The 24497-nt window shown below is 40.9% G+C and overlaps 1 protein-coding gene across 1 annotated transcript in view; it reads right to left on the bottom strand.

Annotated features, from left to right (window-relative positions):
• Nucleotides 1-1859: 1859 nt before the first annotated feature.
• CCDC170 (coiled-coil domain containing 170) overlaps nucleotides 1860-24497 on the bottom strand; it is an 83755-nt gene continuing 61117 nt past the window's right edge. Inside the window, exons 8-11 of the mRNA XM_040238753.1 lie at nucleotides 20067-20240; nucleotides 17249-17491; nucleotides 6778-7014; nucleotides 1860-4635 (exon numbers count right to left, since the gene is read on the bottom strand). Of these exons, the coding sequence (XP_040094687.1) occupies nucleotides 4435-4635; nucleotides 6778-7014; nucleotides 17249-17491; nucleotides 20067-20240 (855 nt within the window). The 3' untranslated portion in view covers nucleotides 1860-4434. The remainder of the gene's footprint in view (nucleotides 4636-6777; nucleotides 7015-17248; nucleotides 17492-20066; nucleotides 20241-24497) is intronic.

Genomic DNA, 24497 nt, shown 5'->3' with positions numbered 1-24497 from the left:
CAGTGAGGCAGAGAAAGCAGCAAAAACATTGCTAGTTGGGATTAATTCCAAGTTAAGGGATGAAGGACAAGGGAACAAGAAGTTTAAGGTGTTAGGAAGAGAATGATTGAGGAAATATCTTGGCTGGCTTCAGATGGAGTGAAGACTAGCAAGTCTAGTAGGGAGAAAAGTATGAGGACCCAGGGATCGCAAAGAACAGCTATTTGGGAGTAAAAGATGGAGTTCTGGGATATAAGAGGCTCTGGAGAATTTAAGATTTCAGAGGTGGAGAAGTTCTAGGTGATTAGAAGGTCCTCAATTTGGCCATGTGCAATAGATTGTGCTGTCTGTCCTTCCAGCTTCTCTTTCTCTGGGGAGCTTTCTATTTTTACACGTGGTTCTTGTTGAACAGAATATCCTGGAGCTTCACCCCACCCTCACTGCAGGGGTTGGCATGGGTGAAAGTCAGTGAGCTCATCCTTCTAGCTACAGTGATTGGCTCAGGGGTGGGTATATGACTAAGAAGAGATGATCAGACCATCCCCTGAGATTTCTTCCATGAATGTCAGGGGCAAATCTGTCTTTCTCAGCTCCGTTTCTAACTTATGAAGATTTTGTAACTGCTTATGAGCATCTTTCTTGGCAGCCTAGAGAAACCATCTCCAGAAGGAGCAAGTGAGTCCAACGTACAAAGACAAACAAATCAAGCATAGACAAAAGATGGATAAAAGCAAAAAGAATCAGAAAACAATGTTCAATCCCTGGATCTAGCCATGCTGAAGCTAGTCTAACCCTGGATCTTTCCACAGGGCTCCCCAAAATCTTTCTGCTTAAGGTGCCATGCCATGCTAAGTCACTTAAGTAGAGTCCAACTCTTTGTAACCCTGTGGACTGTAGCCCTCCGGGCTCCTCTGTGCATGGGATTCTCCAGGCAAGAATACTGAAGTGGGTTGCCGTGCCCTCCTCCAGGGGATCTTCCCAACCCAGGGATAGAACCCACATGTCCCGTGGCTCCTGCATTGTATATTCTTTACCACTGAGCTGCTGGGGAAGCCCCTGTTTAAGGTAGTCTACATTAAAAATAACTCTGTGCTCAGTTGCCTCAGTCGTATCCAACTCCTGGTGACCCTATGGACTGTAGCCCCCCAGGCTCCTCTGTCCATGGGATTCCCCAGGCAAGAACACTGCAGTTGGTTGCCATTTCTTTCTCCAGGGAAGGTCTTCCCAACCCAGGAATCAAACCAGTGTCTCCTGCAGTTCCTGCATCACAGGAGGAATCTTTATCACTGCTGCAATCTTCAGTCTAGGAAGTGAGTGGATGAAACAAAGGAGGTAAAGATATGAGAGCTGAGATGGCTGAGAAACTAAAGATAGAATATTGCATCGGTTTGCTTTACAGGCTTGAAAGTCATCTAAGACAAAGACAGTACTTGACGGGAGTGGAAAAGACACCTCTGAACCATTTTGACAGTCGTAGGTAAGAAGAATAGAAAAGATGTTAGTAGGTAGCTGCTATAAGGATAGAAAGTTATATGTTAGCAGGAGCCTCAAAAGAATGATGCTTTTTATACAAAGGCGAAAGAAAAATAGGGTGGAGGTTGCAGAGGGGAAAGCGAAACATCCAGACCCCAATTGCTGAAGAGGTTAACGGGGTGTGTGGTAATGGAGACAAGATGGCTGCTGGGTAAAGCGGGCGGAGCCTTCTCAGTCAAAGGTTGTGCAACCATGAGATGCTTCCCCAGTGAAAATCAGGCTCCGTTTCTAAGTCCTAAATATGACTACAATATCAATAATGTAGACATTCTTTAACAACTTTTCCACCTACCACTGTTTGTCCTTGAATCACTCAGTTCATCTGAAAGACAAAGTAAAACTGGAAATTTAGATGGATCAGGTTTAAATTTATTTTTCCTAATTGAGATATTCCATACATACATTCAAATGCCTCAGACAATGATCAGAATAACAACCTCAGTAGCAATTATCACTCAAGTGATTCAGTAGAATAGTTAATGTTAAATATTTTAACACTCTATTTAGAAAATCACATCACACTAATGCCTTTTATTGGACAACATAAAATATACATGGATATTACAGAAGAACAAAATCTAACACAAAATTTTATGAAGCTGGCCTGCCAACTCTGGAATGAAGCCACAGAGGGAAGGAGGAAAAGCTAGCACTTCACCAGGGAGGGTAATAGCTTTACTAAAGGGTTGTCAATGTGTCCAAATGACACATACTTACTGTGCATGTGGACATATGTACACAGAGTTTATTTTCCTTATCCCATGTAGACGTAGTCTTTCCACCAGAAATTCCTAAAGATTATATTCAAGGTTTTAAATATCTCTATGTGTATTAAAGATGATTGTATCTGTGCTTGAGTTATATATTGGAAATAGTATATAAATGTCTATTTGGATAAATGGAATGTAATTCTGTATGATAAAGAGAGAGTACAGTACTAACCACTCCAGACCCTTTTTAATCCCTTATATGAGTATAGAAATAGAATTAATAAATCAAAATGGAAAAATAATATTATGACACAGTTTATGTTTTTAAAGTGATGTTGTTAAAAGTAACCTTTGAAGAGTGTAGAAAGGAAATGTACAGAGAAAATAAATGAAGTTCATCAAAGAGTGTATTTGGAAAATGATAACACAGTGAATGTACAAAAACTGATATCCCCCTGCCCTGGACCTGCCCCTCATACCCCGCAGTGTTCTGTGGGCTGGTTGGAGCAGAACCACTCAGCACTTCCATCCCCCAGGGACCCAAAGAGTGAAGTTGCCTTCTCCACTGAGGTGAATGTGGTCCAGAGCAGCAGCCACTGCACCTTTGGAGACGTGAAGGGATCTCCAGAGACCTCAGACCTTCCCCTGGGAGAATACACAGCTACCTCCCTGACTGTGCAGAGCTGGTCCATGTCCTCAGTCAGGGCTGTGCAATAGCAAAATGCATGTGATGGGAAAAGTCAGGCAGAGACGATCCATCCCTCAGCGGAGTCCCTTGGTCATGCTCCTTCTACGTCAGCTGTCATCCAAACTGTGTGAAACTCATTTCCTTTCTTCTAGAGTCTTCATTTTCTCTTAATGTTTGGGTAGAGTCTATTTTCTTCCTTCTTTAATTAGACACTCATGCTTTGTTAAGGGATTGTTAAAAAAAAAAAAATTTTTTTGGAGGAAAGAAATAAGAATATCGCCCAAAGAGAAACATGTTTTTCTTGGGAAGATAAGAATATGGTTTCCTGGAAAATATTTGTGAAACAGAAATTTAAAAGGAAGACATAAAATAATAGAAATGCACTATATAATCTCCATCTTGAAAACGTTATCCCTGGTGTCAGTACATTTGATATAAAGTAAAAGTAAAGTGAAAGTCACTCAGTTGTGTCCGACTCTTTGCGACCCCATGGACTGCAGCCCACCAGGCTCCTCTGTCCATGGAATTCTCCAGGCAAGAATTACTGGAGTGGGTTGCCATTTCCTTCTCCAGGGGATCTTCCCCACCCAAGGATTGAAACTGGGTCTCCTGCATAGTAGGCAGATTCTTTACCATCTGAACCACCAGCAAAGCCCCTTACATTTGATATATTGGTGAATAAACTGTGTAGATTTTCTTTATCTTATAGGTATTTTATGTTAAAGTTTTTATTTTTCAAGTACAGAGCTCAGCTCTGTTCAAACATTAAAGATTACCACCATATGTGATATGGTTGCAACATTTAAAAGAGGTACTTTTTTTTTTTTTACAGGACCTCAGACTTGGTGTGTTTCATTCAAATAATTAGGTATATGGCTTTTTAAAGAAACCATATGGGTTACACTTATAAATCTCAGTCACTTTTGGGCTTCAATCCTTGATTGTAAGGATGTTTTCCTTCCTTTGTGGTACAGGTAATTTTCACCAGAATCACAGGAGTTCAAGAGAAACAGAAGACTGAAATAACAGAGAAGGTGTGGCCTTGGATACAAGAGCCAGTGTAGTATTCGTTCTGGTTCTGTCAGTAATTAACTGCAATCATAGGTAGGCAACCAAGATCACCTCTCTGAGCCTCAGAGAGGTTATAAAATAAAAACATTACAGTTTCTCCACATTATTATTACAAGAATTAAAATGGGTAGTAGAATCCCTGACTCATAATAGATACCACATAAATGTTCATTCCCTACCATCATTTCCAGTTCTAGATACTCAATCTAATAAAATTTGTCTTGAGTCCCAAAGTGATAGCAAATAAAATAATAGTTGTTTATAGTGCCAAACACTTAGCTGAGGATGGCACTCTTAAGATCCTTTTTTGTCCATGATGGATTCTTGCAGTATCATCAGAGAGTGCAATATTCACACCCTGATCAAATTTCAAAGGATTGGGGAATTTATGAAATTGAGAATTGCATCCTATCTCTCTCTCATCATCTCCACCTCCCTCAAGAGATACAGTGTTCAGTGAGGAAGTTGTAACTGGCCTTGTGGGGGCCTATCTTGCTTTGCAGTCACATCTTTGAGGCAGGCACAGGTGACAAAGTGATGCTGGTGTGCATGGATCAGTCTCTCCAGACATTTGATGATTTCATAGTCAGGAAGAGCAAGACTCATCATGTTCAAGCCCAGCATCTGAGAAACCACCTCCCTGAAGTCCACCAGCTGCAATATCAAACAGAACCACATGAATCGAGAGAACAGATTGTAGCAACACTGCCAGATCAAAGGCAATCCAAACACCCGTGGAAAACCCAGGTCTGCATGAGCTAGCCTAATTACTTACTCTCATTACTCTTCAGTTAATTCTCTCATTTATAAAAAAGATGAAGAAGAAGAAGGAAGGGGGTATGGAGGAGGCTAGCCTACAAAATTACCTCTAAAGTACTTTCAGATACCAACTTTCAGCAATTTCATAACCGCTTTTCTTTTTATTTACTTTTAATTGGAGGATGATTGCTTTACAATATTGTGTTGGCCTCCGCCATACATCAACATGAATCAGCCATAGGTATAATCTCCCTCCTGAGCCTTCCACCCACCTCTCACTCCATCCTACCCTCTAGACAACCACTTTTAAGATGAGACAATTAATGTGCTAGTAGTAGTAAAGTCACTCACTTCTGTCTGACTCTTTGGGATCCCATGGACTGTAGCCCATCAGGCTCTTCTATCCATGGGATTCTCCAGGCAAGAATGCTAGAGTGGATAGCCATTTCCTTCTCCAGGGATCTCCCCAACCCAGGGATCAAACCTGGGTTACCTGCATTGCAGGCAGATTCTTTACCGTCTGAACTACCAATTAATGTGGTATCAGCTACCAAATCAAGAAACCCAGTTCAGCAACTATAAAGGAGACTCTGGCCTTGATAAGATTTCATTTTCTCACTTCCAGGGTGAATGAGCAACCTACCTACCTACCTCCCATGCCTGTTCTGAAGTTCAGATCAAATGAAACAATAGTCGACTGTGTACGTGTTCTGCACACTAAGAAATGCTTTACAATTGCTGGTGTGGTTGAGTCTGTCACGTGATAAATGCTTATGCACTATGGTGTTAACCGGGCAATGGACCTCTTTAACTAAAGGAAGAACCGATGGCAGAGAAAGTATGAGCTGATGAATATGGAGGACTTCTAAGTGTTGATCAAATCGCATCACACGGATTGCCATTTCACAGCACACTGGACAATTATTTGTCCATCGCAAAAGGAAAAATGGGAGTTTGGGGCCAGAGAAGATGGACAACATGTGACTTATACCCCTCAATTCTCACAGACTGGTTGCTGTGATTCTAGCCAAAAGCAGTAGTAGATCAACTAGAGATGGCCAGACGACCCCTTCCATTTCAGAAGAGGTGTGAACCAATCCAGAGACGGATGTTCCTCCAGGAGAAGTGCCGTCCAAACATCATCTCTGTGTGCTCATTAACTTCCCAAGCCCCTTCCTACACTGAGTCCAACATGGGAAACCAAACACTCTCTCCAGCCTAATCTCCCCAGTGAAAAAGCTTTCCTCAAACTTTTCCACCCTTCTGAATATGGCCAAAGCCATTAAATGCTGAGAAGTTCCCACTGAGACCACTCACCCTTGGAGTTTGGCCTTCCTCAGCTCTGCCTGACATATGAGCCAAAGCAGAGGCTGCTAAAGAGAAAAAAATATCCTGGGATCAGAGTCCTCACTGTGCCCTTCTGGGCTGCAGAGAGCGAGCAAGATGAAAGCCAAAAGCAGGGGTCAGGCTGCCCAGGACATGTTTCTTTCTGCCTGACCTCCTGATGGGCTCACCAGATAACACCCCGCCTTGCACCCAGCGGGCGCACAAGTTCTGTTTTACGGTTTACATCTGGGCTCGGCCAGCCATTGGGTCTGGGTGCCACTGTTTGTGATTTGGGACCATTTCCTGCAACTGATCTCTGCTGGAGATAAAATTTCCCTCCTGAGGCTGAAGCCCTGGATAACGTTAGAAGATCTGGGATAACTTGAACTTCAGAGGCAATCAGCAAACATAATAAAAAAAAAAACTCTCCATAGCCAGAACCTGGCTTTTCACAGGCTTTCCATGGCTTTGATAAGAATGTCTTTTTCTTTGCTACAATTTGTGCCATTAAAAGGTGAATTGCTTTTCTTAGTGGAGTAAATCATAATGGTTGTTTTGATGCCAAAAAGATGGGAGGGGGCAGATATAGATATGTTGGAATTATGTAGAAAGCCTAATTAAATGGTTATAAAGAGATACATGAATAATTATCACACTTTTGAACTGTCTTGTCTTTCCAAAATAAGGTTTCACCACCAGATTTCTACCCACCTGCCTTTCTCTCTTTTCTGCTTCTTCCAGAGATTTTTTTAGTGTCTTCATTTCACTGGTTACAACTTCTAACATGTTCCTGGCCCTCTCTTTATTCTCCTTAGCCTCATGCTCTATAGTCTCCAGTTCTGATTTGACAGACAGCAGCTTTTTCTCAGCTTTCTCCTTCATTTTTTCCAGTTTGTCTCTGGATTTATTTAGGTCTTCAATGGCTTTGGTCTGTTCCAACGTTTTAATCTAAGAAGTCAAAGAGAATGCTAATAATTTCATCTGCATTTATTTAGGAAAACTGTATAAACAAGACAAACCAGAAGTCAATGAAATTCACTTAACAACTTTTTTTAATAAACAAATAATGGACTGCAAAATGATGTAACTGCTGTGAGTAACAGTTGGCCCGTTTTCAAACTGTAAACACAGAGTTGACCTATGACCCAGCGATTTCACTCCAAGGTGCATAAATCCAAGAGAACTAAAAACTTATATCTACACAAAACCTGTGGATGAATGTATCTAGTAGCACTATTCATAATCACCAAAAGGTGAAAATAGCCTGAATATCCATTAATGGATGAGTAGATAAAGAAGATGTGGTATATCCATACAATAGAGTATTATATGGCAATAAAAAGGAACAATGTATGGATACATATTACAATACAGATAAGCCTTGAAAACATTATGCTAAGAGAAAAAAGTCAGTCACAGAAGACCACTTATTGTATGATTCCATTTATAGGAAGGATCCAGAAAAGGCCAGGGGCTGGTGGGAGTAGAGAATGAAGAGTAACTGCAGACAGATACAGGGTTTCTTTTTTGAGGTGATGAAAATATTCTGAAATTAGATAGCAGTGATGTTTACACAATTCTGTGAATATACTAAAGACCACTGAATTGTACACTTTTAAAAGAGTGAGATTTATGGAATGTAAACTACATCTTGATAAAACTGAGATCAGAAAGCATATTTACAAAGAAGCCTCTCAGTTCAGTTCAGTTCAGTCGCCCAGTCGTGTCCGACTCTTTGCGACCCCATGAATCGCAGCACGCCAGGCCTCCCTTTCCATCACCAACTCCCAGAGTTCACTCAGACTCACGTCCATCAAGTCAGTGATGCCATCCAGCCATCTCATCCTCTGTCGTCCCCTTCTCATGCCCCCAATCCCTCCCAGCATCAAAGTCTTTTCCAATGAGTCAACTCTTCCAAAGTACTGGAGCTTCAGCTTCAGCATCATTCCCTCCAAAGAAATCCCAGGGCTGATCTCCTTCAGAATGGACTGGTTGGATCTCCTTGCAGTCCAAGAGACCCTCAAGAGTCTTCTCCAACACCACAGTTCAAAAGCATCAATTCTTCAGTGCTCAGCTTTCTTCACAGTCCAACTCTCGCATCCATATATGACCACTGGAAAAACCATAGCCTTGACTAGACGGACCTTTGTTGGCAAAGTAATGTCTCTGCTTTTGAATATGCTATCTAGGTTGGTCATAACTTTTCTTCCAAGGAGTAAGCGTCTTTTAATTTCATGGCTGCAGTCACCATCTGCAGTGATTTTGGGGCCCCCCAAAATAAAGTCTGACACTGTTTCCACTATTTCCCCATTTATTTCCCATGAAGCCTCTAAAAAGGATCAAAAGGAATTCCTCTGAAGTAAATTAAGAAGGGCATATGGGATGGACAAAGCAGAAAGACTAGCAGAGCTCTGAATTGAGTTCTGAGCCTCCTAATAGTTCAGACAAGACCTACGGTCATAGTCTCCAAGAAAAAGCAAGAATTTGTGTTTCAATTTTATTGAAAATCATTTAAAGGTAACATCTGAAAGTAATAAAAATAAAAGATACCAAATAATGAGTGTGTGCTGTCTCCTCCCTCCCCCTTTCATTACATCCCTGCTTTCCTAAGAAGGAAGGATAATTTCTTGCTGCATCTACTCCCATCCTGTGGTTCCCAGGGTGAAGCTGAATAATGGGGAGAGTGTCAGGGAAGAAGAAAGCCTGAGAGACTAAACTGACCTACTGAGAGAGGAATGGAAAGAGTCTCTGTTAAGTAGGCTGCAAAAACTACTCTTGGAAGAAACTTGGGAGGATGGAAGAGGGACTTGTGAGGAGATGTAGGATGCCATGTAGGGAGGAAATCAAAGAGAGAGAAATGGAAAAAAAGATGCTTTAAAATATTGCCACTCTTGAATGAAATCCTCCTTTGGTTTTCTTTTTTTCTTTTCTTTTTTTTTTTTTGAGTAACAATGATAAAGCAACCACTATCATTTAGTTTGTCAGACGTCTGATTGTTTATTGCTGAGGGATTTTGAGACTGTTGTGATTTCCCTAGACTGCATTTGGACGCTACCGTTAGAGATTAAAATCTTGACCGAGTCTTGGGGTTAGAGTGCATCTTCACAGAGACTGAGTTCCAGAATTATGGCGTAAGGAGCACAAGCTGACCTGACCTAAACTCTGAAGAGTCCTCCAGCACTTCTGGAAAGTCAGAGGAATGGTAGAAGCTATTCTCAGATTGGATTATGACACGCTATGGAAGAAAAGTGCCTGCTTGGGATACTGCTGTCCAGATGGAAAATCATTAGGTTTATATTGTCTGGGTGACATCATTAAACTGAGAAAGCTTGAGTCAAATGCCTAAACTGGAAACTTGTTTTTACCTACCATCTCACACACACCCACACACACACAACTTCTTAAGAAACTAAATTCCTTTCCAGGCAGAGAGGAAGTTGATGGCAGACATGCTTGCACAAGTTCAACATTTTTTTTACTGGTTCCATGAAGGAGAAAGGAAATCCCTTGGGAAACTGACAGCTGCTGTGGGACTTGCAATTGAGAAGGTATGAGAACAACTGCTACAGCTTGGGAAACATGGAGGAAATAAAAAGCAACATCGTGGGAAAGGGGTTCTGAGTCAGTTTTCTAGTCAATGAAATAGCAGCAATAGAGCAAGCACTCGCAACAAGGAAATGGGGGCTGACCTTGGAGATCATTCATAAACTCCAAGTTATCAAAATCCGTATTTGAATATAGATGGTAAATCAGTACCAGTATATTACAATAATATCTCAGTGTTGATTCCTGGGTGCAGCTATTTTACTATGGTCACACAGAAGAATTCTCTTGTTCTTAAGAGATATCTGGGAAGTATTTAGGCATGAAGTGTCATGATGTACTCTCAAATGACTCCTCTCTCTGTCTTTGTCTCTTTCTCATTATGCAAATTATAACAATCGGTAAAATGTTAACAATCTACCTGAACAGTAGAAGAATGTCTGTTATGCTATTCTTGCAACTGTTCTATATGTTTGAAATTTTTCAAAATAAAAACTTGAGAAGGGAGCTTTCCCAGGCATGATTGAGGTGTGTGTAAAGTATCCTATCAGTAAAAAATTTTGAATATATATGTACATTTATTTATTAATTTATTATATGAACAAGAGCTCTAAAAATACATTCTGTATTTTTTCAAATATTTTACAAATAGGGGACGTTAGATGGGCAAAATCAGTATTAACCTTAAAACAAAGTGATCTCCCTTTCACAGAGATACCCTTCATGTGCCAACAATCTCAGGGCTGCAGAGAAAATACGGGGTAAAGAGAGAAGTTTCTGGGATTGCTACATGGAATTAAAAATGTTGTATTAACAGAAGAGGAGATATAGTCAGCCTTTCTGCTCAGCTTGGAAAAAACATTTACAGTGGGCCATCTACCAAAAGAGATGGAACACAGCTTGGAGAGTTAGAAGCATGTAAATCAAGTCCTAATGAGAAGAATTTATAGCCAAGAATTTCTCAAAAATATGAGACTTTATCACAGTCCTGAGGGCTGCCTGAATTCCTGTTGTCAGGGAGCAAGTTACAGAGTCCAAGCCAAACCACCAGGACAGAACTGGGAGCCAACTTTGGGAAGGCGTTCTCAGCCTCCTAAGGCAAACAAGATTGCTGGGAGGGGAGCAGGGCAAATGGGTTTCTTAATCCAACTAAGGGAGCTTCTCAGAGCCAGCCCAGAGTTCAGTGAGAGTCTGTGTCCCTAAGTTTTTCCCAGTGGGTCTGAGATGGTCATAAACAGGACTGATGCACCATGCAGACCCCAGCCAGGATGGATCACATTCTGAGAGTTTCTCTTCTGGTGAATAACGTATCTGGCATCTGCCTCCTGGAGGAAAAGCATTTCAAATCTGGAGAACGATTCTCTCTTGTGTTACAAGGGCCAAAGGCCCTGAAAGAGAAGGTGATTAAATTTAAAATCTGATCTGTTGAATCTGCAAGAGGATCTACAAGCTTCACCTGGAGGGTTTTCTGGAGATTGTACAGAAAATAGGACCCTAAGGTTACAGCCACTATGGAGAACAGTATAAAAGTTCCTTAAAAAACTAAAAATAGATCTACCATATGACCGTGCAATCCCACTCCTGAGCATATATCTGGAGAAAAACATGATCCAAAAGGATACATGCACCCCAATGTTCATTGCACCACAGTTTACAACAGCCAAGAAATGTCCATCAACAGAAGAATGGATAAAGATGTGGTACAGGTATACAATGGAATATTACTCAGTTATAAAAAGAAAAGGAATGCTTTTTGCCGCAACATAGACAGACCTGGAGATTATCATATGAGTGAAGTAAATCAAACAGAGAAGAAATATCGTATGACATCCCTTACATGTGGAATCAAAAAAGAAACGATACAAACGAACTTACAAAACAGAAAGAGACTCACAGACAGAGAACAAACTTAGTATTTCCAGGACGGAAGGGATACTTAGGGACTTTGGGAAGGTCATGTACACATTGTTATATATAAAATGGATAATCAACAAGAACCTACTGTATAGCACATGGAACTCTGCTCTATGTTATGTGTTAGCCTGGATGGAAGGAAAGTTTGCAAGAGAGTGGATATACGTATATGTATGACTGAGTCCCTTTGCTGTTCACCTGAAACTATCACAACATTGTTAATCGGCTATACTCCAACACAAAATAAAAAGTTTAAACAAAAAAACAGGACCCTGCAGAAGCCCTGCACTGTACAGGCACTCTCTAAAGGGGGTGGGACAGCAGAGGAGAAGCGTTGTCCAGGGAAGCTGTATCCCTCGGCAAAGAACCCCAGAGATTTTGCTAGGCGGAAACTGTAGCAGAAATCAAAGGAAGCTATTCTACTTTGCAGGCTGAGTTCACCGCCACTCCCCCACCTCACCCAGGAGGTCTTTTCTCACAGATTCTGATTGATGCACACATTCAAAGCTGGGTAAGTCCAGGGCAATTCAAGGTCAATGAGTCAACATAATCAGAGCTCAGTTCATGATTGGTAGGTTAGGGGAAAAAATATAAACTAAGGTCACACAGGCTGGATTGGAGAGCATTCTGAAGTGTGGGAGGGACAAGGGAAGCAGAGTCAGTAAGCAGATGAGAGCTTTGCTGGTGGCTGAAGATTCTTATTCCTTTTGAGTGTGTCCTTGAGAGACTACCAGAAAGATAATAGTTGTTTTCCACTAGTTTCTGGTTATCTGACTACCGATTTTTGGCCACAACTCCCTACTAAGATTGTGTCCTGTGGTACAGTCTGAAACCTCTCCATTGAATATCTGGTCTTCTTTTTATTACTTCCCAGAATAAAGACCCATCTAAGTGAGCTCCAGGGACTAAGTTCCAGCCAATGAAGACTAAGAAGTGTTGTACTCTTCCTGGAAAAGGGCTACTGGCTGTCCTTCCACCTTGCTCCCTGCCTCCTGCCTGGAATGAGGCAGAGCACAGGTAGCTGACTTGCCCTAAGAGGTGGTCTTGAGGAGGAAAGTTATTGCCAGGAAAGTAAAGCAGAGAGAACAAGCCAGGATTAGTGACGACTGTGAAGCTATCCTCCTAAATATGGAATGACTATGTCCATGCTTTCTTTCAGTGAGAAAGCAGCAAAATCTCTCCTGACCAAGCCACTGTTGTGCGTTTCAGCCTTTTCAGCTGAAACTAATCAAAACTCACACCAGCTATGAAGCAACTGGCATTTCATGAGTTATGCAAAGAACTGGAGTCCTGCCACCTGTTTGAGTCCCTGCATTTGCATTCGTGCATAAGGCTATGCTTCTGCCAATTAGTAACACAACTTTAATTATCCTAGGTTAATGAAGAAAGAGCAAAGGTAGAGTTAATACATAAATAACGTGTTCATGCCAAGTGGAGGCCACGCTGTGTCGTGATATATGTACAAACAAAGCATCTGCAGCAGCAACATAAAGGCACATAGTAGAATAATTCACTCTGTGAATTAATAATTCACTCTTAGACAACATAAACTGTCCACAGGTCAGAACCAAAAGAGCCCATACCACACACAAGCAATTGGTACTATGTGTTCTTAGTAATGGTGATTTCAGTGAAATAAAATCTAGCATAGTGAATTAATATTGCCCATCTTTAAATAGATATTTGTTTCTTTGGCTGCACCAGGTCTTAGCTGTAGTACTCAGGATCTTTAGCTGTGCCACTCGGGATCTTTAGCTGTGCCATGTGGGATCTAGTTATCCGACCAGGGTCACCCACGATCTGACAGGCCCCTACATGGGGAGAGCAGACTCTTAGCCACTGGACCACAAGGGAAGTCCCCAATACTGCCAATTTTTAAATTCTAGTTTTACACTTTGTTTTGATTTCTAAATTGATTTGGATTTTATAGTGGTAAAAATGTAATGATTAAGAAATTTCTATATAGTATTAAGTTTGTACATATGTAAGCAATATTGAAATAAAATTACTCTGGCTCAACACAGGAAGGGGAAATATAGACAATATTTTTTCTTTCAAAAACAGATTTCTACAATGCTTATGTTTACCTGCTAAACTAAAATTTAGTAATTTATCTGGAAAGGTCTGCTTTTCCCTGGCCTAGAATTCAGGAGGAAATTTAATACATGGGTCTTTAAAAGAAAGGTTTGAGTAAGCTATGAGTCAAAGTCTTCAACAATGTTTTGCAATAGACATAGAAACACATTAAAAAAAACTGGCATGCAAATTTTCAAAACAGACTTATTCATCATAAACAAAAAAAAATGGAAATAATCCAAATGCCCATCAGATACTGAATAAACAAAACATAGTATGTCCATACAATGGAATATTATTCAGCCATTAAAAAGAAATGTTATGGTTAAGTTTATGTGTCAATTTGACTGGGCCACAAGGTCCAGATATTTGGTCAAGCATTATCATGAATTTTCTGTGAGGGTGTTTCAGCATAAGATTAACATTTCCCTTCCGTAATGTGGGTGGACTTCAACCAATCAGTTGAAGGCCTGAATAGAAAAAAGACAGACTTCCCCTGAAGCAAGAGAATTCTTCCAGCAGACAGCCTTTGGACTGGCTCTTCCTGGGTTTCCAGCCTGCTGGCTCATCCTGCAGATTCTGAACTTGCCAGCTTCCATAATTATGTGGGTCACTTCCTTGAAATAAATCTGTGTGTGTGTGTGTGTGTGTGTGTGTGTGTGTGTGTACACATCCAATTAGTTCTGTTTCTTTGGAGAACTCTGATTAATACAGGAATAAAGTACTGATCACAATATGGGCGAACCTCAAAAACTCAGAAAGTGAAATAAGCCAGAGGCAAAAGGCTCCGGCTCCATACTGTATGGTTCTATTTATATGAAATGTCCAGAATGGGCAAATCCACAGAGATAGTAGCTCAATCAGTAAAGAATCTGCCTCCAGTGCAGGAGACCTGGGTTCAATCTCTGGGTCAGGAAGATCCCCTGGAGAAAGAAATGGCTACACACTTTAGTCCTCTTACCTGGAAAACCCCATGGACAGAGGAGCCTGGCAGGCTACAGTATGTGCAGTCTCAAGAGTCAGACACGACTTAGCAACTAAATCATCATAGAGACAGAAAGTAGATTATTGATTTACAGAGTTTGAGGAAAGGATGAATATGGAGTTTTGTCTCTTGGGTTTTTAGGGGTTTTTTGGGGGGTGGATAATGGACAAATTCTAGAATTAGGGAATGGGGATAGTTGTACAACCTTGTCAATATATTACACCAAAAACTACTGAACCTTGTACTTTCAAAGAGTGAATTTTATAGCATATAATTTCAATCTCAATTTTTAAAATAAAACACATAGAAATGTAGTCCAAATGATTATTTTAGATTGACCATCTATAAATGGTGAAATTAATTCTTAATTGAATAAGAATGCCCCCCCCTACCCATGCGAAAAATATGTCTACCAGAACCTCAGATTTTCATCTTATTTGTAATAAGGGTCTTTGCAAGAAGCTCAAGGTGAAATCATCTTGGATTTGGGTGGGTCTCAGATCCACTGGGGGGCTTCTTCGGTGGCTCAGATTGTAAAGAACCCACCTGCAATGCAGAGACCTGGGTCTGATCCCTGGGGTGGGAAGATCTCCTGGAGCAGGGCATGGCAACCCACTCCAGTATTCTTGCCTGGAGAATCCCATGCACAGAGGAGGCTGGTGGCTACAGTCCACGGGGTCACAAACAGTCAGACACAACTGGACGACTAAGCACAGCACAGCACAGCAGATCTACTGGAGCTGGTACTCAGCACTGAGTATAAAGCTTATTGTTTAAAACGTAGACCAGAACAGGTTATAGGACATAATTACCTCTAAGATTTTCTCCTTGATGGTGAAAGAATTGAAAGAAAAGTTAAAAGGAACTCATTTTTCACTTAAAGATTGAACATTATAGAATACCCCATCCTGTACCACCTAGAAGCACTGTGCACACACCAGTGGTGTGTGCTCCACATTTGAAAACGTTGCTTACAAAGTTGATACTGGAACTGGAAATTCTCGAGCCAGCCACGGTGACCAGAAACACAACTTGAATAATCACATCATCCAAAGAGCAAAACTTCATTATGAGAATCAGGCTTTCTTGTGAAAAGGTTAAGTGGAAAGACGCTTGTAAATAATTAAAAATAACGCAGTGAAAAAATGATGAAGATCTAAGGTCTAAGTCGCTGAGACCAAAAGGGATCAAACTACAGACACAGCCCTCAGTTTCCACTTGCTGCTTCCTGCTTCCGCTCTCTGCTATCGCGAGGGTGACTCCTCTTAACCCAACGCTCTGGTTCACAGGGTTGTCTTGGGCCAAGCGTCCTATGGCCACTCTCACTGCACTTAGCCAGGATCACGACTTAGGACATCTGCCCCAGAGTCTCTGATGGCGGGTCACTGTGTCCGTCACTTAAGAGGGTCACCCCCGCCTGCTCCCACAGCACACCATCCCTCTCACATCTTTAGCCACCTTCCATAGTCCCCATGGGCGCAAATGGAGCTTCAGGCTCTGGAATGGGTGCAGTCTAGGCCCCCTGCCCCAGCACTCATGCAGCCTCCGCCAGCCAGGGTGGAACCAACTGCATGCTGACGTCAGGGATTCTCCCCATACCCACCAGACGCACACCCTAAAGGTCAATTTCAAGGTGTGAGCAGGGTGTCCAGAATACTTACCTCCGACAGTTTCTCCTCACCCAGGGACCCTATCAGATGCTTTCCCTAGCTTCTCCTTCCTTTACATGGAATTGTCTCCCTTCCCCGGGCTATGTCTGCCCTTCCCTTCTCTAGGGAAGCAAGCCTCTGTTTAGCTACCTCGTTCTGATGCCAGAAGGGCTTGGAGGAGGGAAGGGGGAAGAGCTAATGACTCAAAAGGGAAAATCGAATGGGAACTATGCCCTAAGATATGGTTCTGCTACACAGATTCAACTGTTGGCTTTATTCCAAATTCCTTTTCCCAACTGATCTGTCTCCAGACTCAGAAACATTCCATTCCAGACCCCTCATCTGCAGAGGAAGGACATCACTGTTGCCAGTATGCACAACAGGTGTACCCGCCAGGGATGCCAGTGTATATGAAATTAACATATTATTGCCAGGGGTATACACACGTGACATTTGAATATTTTTATTAAATCCGAAGTTTTCATTTCATTCTTCTCTTTACTCATTAGAAGTCAAAGACCTCGAATCCAGGAAGCACATGGCCCCAGCCTGTCTGCCCTCTTCCCTGCTTGGTGTGACAATATCCCAAAGCATAACACACACCCTACTGCCGTCTGATCCTTCTCAGCGAACACTTGTGTGTATTCATTTTCTCATCTTCTCTAAGCAAATGCCAACGCAAAAAAAAAAAAAAAAAGTCTATATGATTCCTAATATCATAGTCACCCACACTTTGAAGAAATGTTTTTATTTTCTGTACATCACATCACCCCTTTTTTACTTGATTTTTCATTCAACAACTATGGATGGCTTCATTTCAGATATTGAAGAGAAACGAAGTTGATCTACCCTGCTGATTTATGAAATTTGTTGCATTTTCTCACAGCTCTAGAAAATCAGAGGAAGTTTTCAGCTTTTTTTTTTTCCTAGTGTGCCCCTTATAAGGCTGTCACTCTTTTGCATAAATTTTTATGGAAACACAAACAGTGACAAGGAAACACAGCTGAGCACTTGCCTTAAGTTCGTTGGTGTCAGCCAGTTTGGCTTTGAGCTCGGTGTTCAGCTCTCGACACACACTCAGTTCTTTCTGCAGCCTCTCCACCTTCTTCTGCAGCTTCCTGATGGTGACATTGGCCTCATCCCGCTCCACCATCACAGCTGAGCGCACCTGTTTCTCCTGCTCCAGGTGGGCTATTTTCTGCCGGAGGAGGTTCATGTACAGCTCTTTGCTCTCCAGTCTTTCCTTCTGAGTCTTTAGCTGGTTTGATACAAAAAAAGGATTTTTTTTTTTAGCTGTGAAATTCCATTCATTTATTTTTTAGGCTTTTTAAAATTTATTTAATTTTAATTGCGGGATAATTGCTTTGCAGTATTGTGTTGGTTTCTGCCAAACATCAACATGAATCAGTCACAGGTATACATATGTCCCCTCCCTCTTGAGCCTCCCTCCTACCTCCTTCCCCAAGGGATTTTTAAAAATAATCATTGAATAGTCAGTAAATATAAATGAATTCCTTAGATAATATTGATCTTTATCTATACTTCAATAAGACTAATTTGTAAACCATCAGAAAAAGGTTATTGGATTCCTTTTCCTGATTGTATTTTTTTAATCCCTATTTTTCCAAGAATTAATTTGGTAGCTGCAAAGTATGAGACAAAAGAGCCACAGAAAATGCACCAAGGAGTACGCTTTCAATGTCCCATTCCCTCCAATATGATGTGCAACATAATAAAAATGTAAAATTACTTTTAAAACTACTAAAATGAGCTTATCAAGAGCAGAACATAATAAGACAGACAAAATCCTCTCCAACATCCCATGGCAACTATGCTCACACTGGTCTTTTCTGAAAGAAGATACAGTGCAAATTAGCACCAAATACCCAGACTGACTAATTTCAACCATTTAGAAACAGGTTCAGTGGCACCAGACATGGGATTTGATATGTTTTTAAAATAAGCTACATGAAGGAGATCTTGAGGAAAGCTTTATTTAGATATTGTAGATTTTAGAAATAGGTGTTAATTCACCTTCAAGAAGGTGTTATTTCATTAGTGTCTTTATGACACACCAGACCTATACCATCCTCAAACCAAGCTGAATAAGCTCTGCATTTGGCACTTAGCATTGATAGTCAAACTTAATGAAAGAAATTGAAATGTTTTTTAGAAAAAGATTATGGACTCTAAAAGGATAAAAAAAATCCTCTTGGTCTTCACATGTCACAATTAGTGAGTGGAATATTAAGTACAGGAACCTCATTCATCTATTACAGACACTGAAAACTGGAATCATGTAGAAATATAGAATCTTAGAGCTAAAAAACATCCCATTTTCTCCAATTATATAATCTGCATTAGTAAAGTGTTTGAAAGTGTGAAGAACTTTGTGAAATATGGGCTTAACTATCTTGCCAAACAGGGACAAGCAATGTCCGTGCCCACATCCTTTTTTAACAAGGCTCTTTTAGTATTTCTGTAACTAGCCTCCCTTCCCTGACCTTCTTCATGTCAAGTTCCACTCTATTGCAAATTTACCCTGGTAAATTCTGTACACTGGTCATTTTAATAATTATACAACACTTAAGAAAGAATAGTATTGGATATGGAGGGAAAATCAATTATCTGAGAACTTCAGAAAGAACTGCAGCTCAGTTTCATGTCTCTGATGGTAATAGATGGTGTCTACTTCCTTTTAGAAAATATTCCTTAAGACACCATAAATGGAGGTCATATATGAATAGAGCATCTTCTGTGAACCAAGAGTTCAAAAATGCTGTTTTTAAAAAATTAACATCATAAGATAGGTATCATTCCCATCTTAAATACGAGGAAATGAAGACAGAAAGGTATATAATTTGCCTAATGTCATACAGCTTGGTGGAGCCAAATTGAGAACCCAGATGTGAGTCATTAAGCAGCCTATACATGATAATTCTACCACAGAATTTTCTCCTAAGAACTATTCTAAGGATACATCTGTGTTTTCCTCTTTCTTTCCCCAATGGCAATAATTATATAACTAATAATTACGTTTTTATCCATTTCATCCATTCATTCATTTATGTAGTCTAAACTGTTTCTAAGTCTTCCTTTGAGTTAGTGGAAAGTAAGCACTTCTCCCCTCTACTTTCTAGTGCAAGAGAGCTTATGTAAAAGCCAAAGATTTTACTCTCCTCTTCTCCCACAGTCATAGAAATAGTGATTTTTTTCAGCTAGACAAATGGCTACAGAGTAAAGACTACAGTTTCCAGCCTCCCTTGCAGCTAGGTTTAACCATCAGAACACATTCTAGCTGTGGGAGATAAACACAAGTTCATGTAGAAAACTCTGGGAGCCTCCTTTAAAAGATAGTTCATGCATGCTCTTTTGCATTTCTCTTCTTCATTCCTTTCTTTTTTTAAACTTCTGCCTGGTCCTAGGTACTTCTGTGAACCATGGTCATAAGGACCACCCTAGGGATGGGAAATTGCTAACTGAAAAGAGCCTAGGTCCTTGGAAACTTTACAGAGCAGAGATGTCACATTCACCCTAAGCTGCTACCTCCAGAAATGTATGTTAGAAAGAAAATACCAAAAGCAAAAAGCAAAACAACAACAAAACTACTTCTAATTGCTTGAGTCTGCAACTTTGGGCCTCTATTACTCATAGTTAAACATAACCTTGGATGATACATTTACTTTCCCTTCAGGCTTGAAATCAAGACTCAGCTTCTGAACACATATTTGTATGTTTCCTATCCACATTGGCAAATATAGTAGAAGTACATTAGTTTTCAAGATTTAAGTTTCTCAGAATTTCCTTCTCACAACACCCACAATATTCCCTACCTTTCTCTGTAAATTGTGGGCGATCGTCTTGTTTTCAATGACTGCATTGCTCTCGAGGCGGACCAGCTGCTCTGTGCGAGCTAAAACTACATCCAGACGCATGTCAAAGCCAAGTTCAGCAGCCATCTGGTCCAACTTCATTTTCTCTGAAAGCTGATCCAGAAATTTAAGATACTAAACTCAAGAACAAAAATAAAAATGGGACACAAAAGTAGAGTTAATAAGCCATCTCACAGAATCTTTCTCTTTCTCCCAAGCTTACAGGTAGTTCTTATTAAACCCAGTAGAGAGCCCAGCCGCTGACTCCAGTGCTTGGTAATGAATTCTTGAACCACCCTGCGAGCTCCATGCTCTGTTTCTTGTCCAGATTTTCCGGACTCTTCTGGTCAGTGGCCTTGATGTTTAGTTTAACATTACACACTCTTCTTAACCCTGTGTTGTTGTTTAGTTGCTAAGTCATGTCTGACTCTTTTGTGACCCCCATGGACTATAGCCCCCCAGACTCCTCTATCCATGGGATTTTCTAGGCAGTAACACTGGAGTGGGTTGCCATTTCCTCCCCCAACTCAGGGGATCTTCCCAACTCAGGGATCAAACTAGATCTCTTGAACTGGCAGACAGAAAATTTGCACTGAGCCACCTGGGAAGCCCTGCCATCTGACAAATGAGGCATGTCCCTGATTACATCCACATCTCTCTGCTTTGGCTAGATGCTGCTGCTACCACGACCCTCCCAGCCCCTGGGATCTACTGGCTAATCCAGCCCCTGCAGACCAATCATCTACATACCTTCCATGGCAATTCTGTCCACCTAAGTGAGCCCTGGCCTCCAAGGTGGAAACTGACCACTTAGCCAACCACTTTACTCTTCCTGGGTTCTGGTTCTACAAATCACGCTAAAACCAGAGTTCTCTATACAAACAAACGTGGGCAATGGTTTTAAGTTAAAATTCTTTAGAAAATGTCTTTTAAAGTTTTTAAGTATCAAGAATAAAGGAACAACTTTTTTTTTAAGTCTTTATTGAATTTGTTACAGTATGGCTTCTGTTTTGTGTTTTAGTTTTTTGGCTGGGAGGCATGTGGAATGTTAGCGCCCAGGAATCGAACCCATACCCCCTGCATTGAAGGCAAACTCAACTACTGGACCACCAGGGAAGTCCCAACATTCTAAAATCAAGGTGTATCAGAAAAGTCAAAGTTCATAGTTTAGGAAGTAAAAGTCACAAAACTAGCATAGGATCCTCCTCCACTTGATCTCTGGGGCTCATCTGGTCACATCAGACACGAAATGCTTACGGAGTTCTTGACCGATGAATAAATCAACCAATGGGCTTTCTGTAACATAATTTCATGATTTGGGTTCTATCTTTGAAATTTCTTCTCATTGCAATAGCTCTTCATCCAACAGGCATTTTTAGGCAATTATATGTTGAAACAAGTATCATTTTCTGATGACTGAAGCATGCCAGCTTAAAGCCCCAAACTACCTATATTTCAGTCATCAGGATGAAAGTATTTGTAAGTGTATATTCTCCAAAGTTGTTGAAAAGCATACATAAAACTTCATCTTTCCTATATAAGTCACAGCCATCACAGTTGTATTGTGTGACAAAACCACAGGCTGTTTTTGTCTCTGCATCATCAGTTTGTCCCTTCTTAATGCTCTGTCAGCCCCCCACTCCACTGCCAGAATGGACTATTTCATTTCTAATCTATGCAAATGAAAGTGAAATAACTGCTATTGTTTGTATTTTAAATAAAATAGAGTAACTTTTGGTAACTTTTCTGGGAAAGTATAAAAGCTTCAATGCAAAGATCTACATCAGGCCAAAGGGGATTAAGAAAAGAGGGAGCCAAGACCCCAGAGAGTAAGAGGCTTTTCAAGAATCTTGCCCAAGCCTCAGAAAGTTAAAGTGGCTGAAAGGATTCCTGTATATTTTGTGCATTTGAATCACAATGAATCACAACTTAGCATGAATATATTCTATCCTGTGTAAATTTCAATTACCTGTATTTAAATTTAATCTCTGTATACCTTTGCTTTTCAATCTTACATGCCTAGAAAAAGCAAGAGAATTCCAAAAACAAAAAATCTACTTATGCTTCATTTACTATGCTAAAGCCTTTGGCTGTGTGAATCACAACAAACTGTGGAAAATTCTTAAGTAGATGGGAAACCAGATCACTTTACCTGTCTCCTGAGAAACCTGCATTCAGGACAAGAAGCAATAGTTAGAACAGGACATGGAACAATGGACTGGTTCCAAACTGGGAAAGGAGTATGTCAAGGCTGTATATTGTCACCTAGTTTAGTGAACTTCTATGCAGAGTACATCATTCAAAATACTGGGCTGGATGAAGCACAAGCTGGAATCAAGATTTCTGGGAGAAATAACAACCTCATATATGCAGATCATACCACCCAAATGGAAGAAAGCAAAGAGGAACTAAAGAGCCTCTTGATGAGGGTGAAAGAAGAGAGAAAGAAAGCTGACTTAAAACTCAACATTCAAAAAACTAAGATTATGGCATCCAGTCCCATCACTTAATGGCAAATAGATGGGGAAAAGTGGAGATAAGGGACAAATTTTATTTTGTTGGGCTCCAAAATCACTGCAGATGGTGACTGCAGCCATGAAATTAGAAGACATTTGCTCCTTGGAAGTAAAGCTATGGCAAACTTAGACAGTGTATTAAAAAGCAGAGATATCACTTTGCTGACAAAAGTCCATAAACTCAAAGCTATGGTTTTTCCAGTAGTCATGTATATGATGTGAGAGTTGGTCCATAAAGAAGGCTAAGTGTCAAAAAATTGATGCTTTTGAATTGTTCTGGAGAAGACTCTTGAGAGTTCCTTGAACAGCAAGGAGATCAAACCAGTCAATCCTAAAGGAAATCAACCCTGAATATTCACTGGAAGGACTTATGCTGAAGCTGAACTTCCAATACTTTGGTCACCTGATGTGAAGAGGCAACTCACTGGAAAAGACTCTAATGCTGGGGAAGACTGAGGGCAGGAGGAGAAGGGGGTGACAGAGGATAAGAAGGTTGGATGGCATCACCAGCTCAAACAACAAGAGCTTGAGCAAACTTTGGGACATAGTGAAGGACAGGGAAGCCTGGCATGCTGCAGTCCATGGGGTCACAAAGAGTGGGACACGACTTAGGAACTGAACAACATGCCTACTATTCTTATTGGGCAGTAAGGATACTACTACTAGTTTATAGGCAGTTATCTAAGGAAGATTCACCATGGGCAGAATCAGTTTACACAACTTACTTTCATAACTGAGAGCTATTTTGATATGAAAGTGTGAAAGTGTTAGTTGCTCAGTCGTGTTCAACTCTTTGTGATCCCATGGACTGTAGCCCACCAGGCTCCTCTGTCCATGGGATTTCCCAGGCAAGAATGCTGGAGTGAGTAGCTATTCCCTTCTCTAGGGGATCTTCCTGGCCCTAGGCCTCCTGTATTGCAGGCAGATTCTTTACCTATGAGCCACCAGGAAAGCCTATATTTTGATATAACCTCTATTCAAATTAGTGTCATCATAATGAAGGATGGAAGACACACTGATCTACCTAAAAGTCTTGCCTTTGATGTGCTTCTTCTATTACTTAAATAATATTTATTGATTCTTGCTCTAAGTCCTGGAAAAACTCCAGAAAAAAGATTTTCCCGGGCCTCAAGAAATTCAGAGTGGATTGCAAAAGTAGAGTTAAAACATGGATTAAAAAAGGGTGGTGAGTGCCATGACAGAACCAGGTACATGTTGCGCGAAGAACTAAGCCTCTAAGGAAAGGTTTCCAGAAGTGACAGTGGAACTGGATCTGAAGGAACAGCTAATGGGACAGTGGGGCAGTTATTTCCAGGAGAAGAAGATGAGGAGAACACTTCTCAGAGAGACCAGCAATGTGCAACGTGGGTTGCCAAGGGGGCCTTCTTATTTTAGACCACAGGACAAATTTGAATGTGGACGTGTTTGGACTCTGACCACTCATTGCACCCTACCAGTACCCCGATGGTCCCTCGAGGCTTCTGACTTTGCAACCACTGGCCTGAGAGATTGCAGGTGAGAGAAGAGCCTGGACTGATGAACTGGCCAGGTCACAGCCATATAAAGAAGGAATCAAGACCTAATCCTGAGGGAGGCCCATACAGAGCCCTTGACCAGATGGAGGAAGATAAGATTAGACAAGCATTTTATTAAGACCATGCTGGGAGTGGTGGAGCGATCAGTGAGAAGGTTGTTTCCACAGTCCATGCAAATGATCGTAATGCTCCAAAGTAAAGCACTGCTTCTAAATTAGAGATGGGGAGGGGATATCTGAGATCTATTGTGGATATAATGTTTTAGGATTTACAGTGCTTAGGAATCGACTGAAAAGAGGGAGGCCTTCAGGATGACCCTCAGGATTCTGGCTTGAGCAACT

The sequence above is a fragment of the Oryx dammah genome, unplaced genomic scaffold (genome assembly GCF_014754425.2).
Source record: "Oryx dammah isolate SB20612 unplaced genomic scaffold, SCBI_Odam_1.1 HiC_scaffold_4, whole genome shotgun sequence".
NCBI lineage: Eukaryota > Metazoa > Chordata > Mammalia > Artiodactyla > Bovidae > Oryx > Oryx dammah.
Note: the sequence above shows the minus strand (reverse complement) of the source record. Positions and strands in the feature narration are given on the sequence as shown.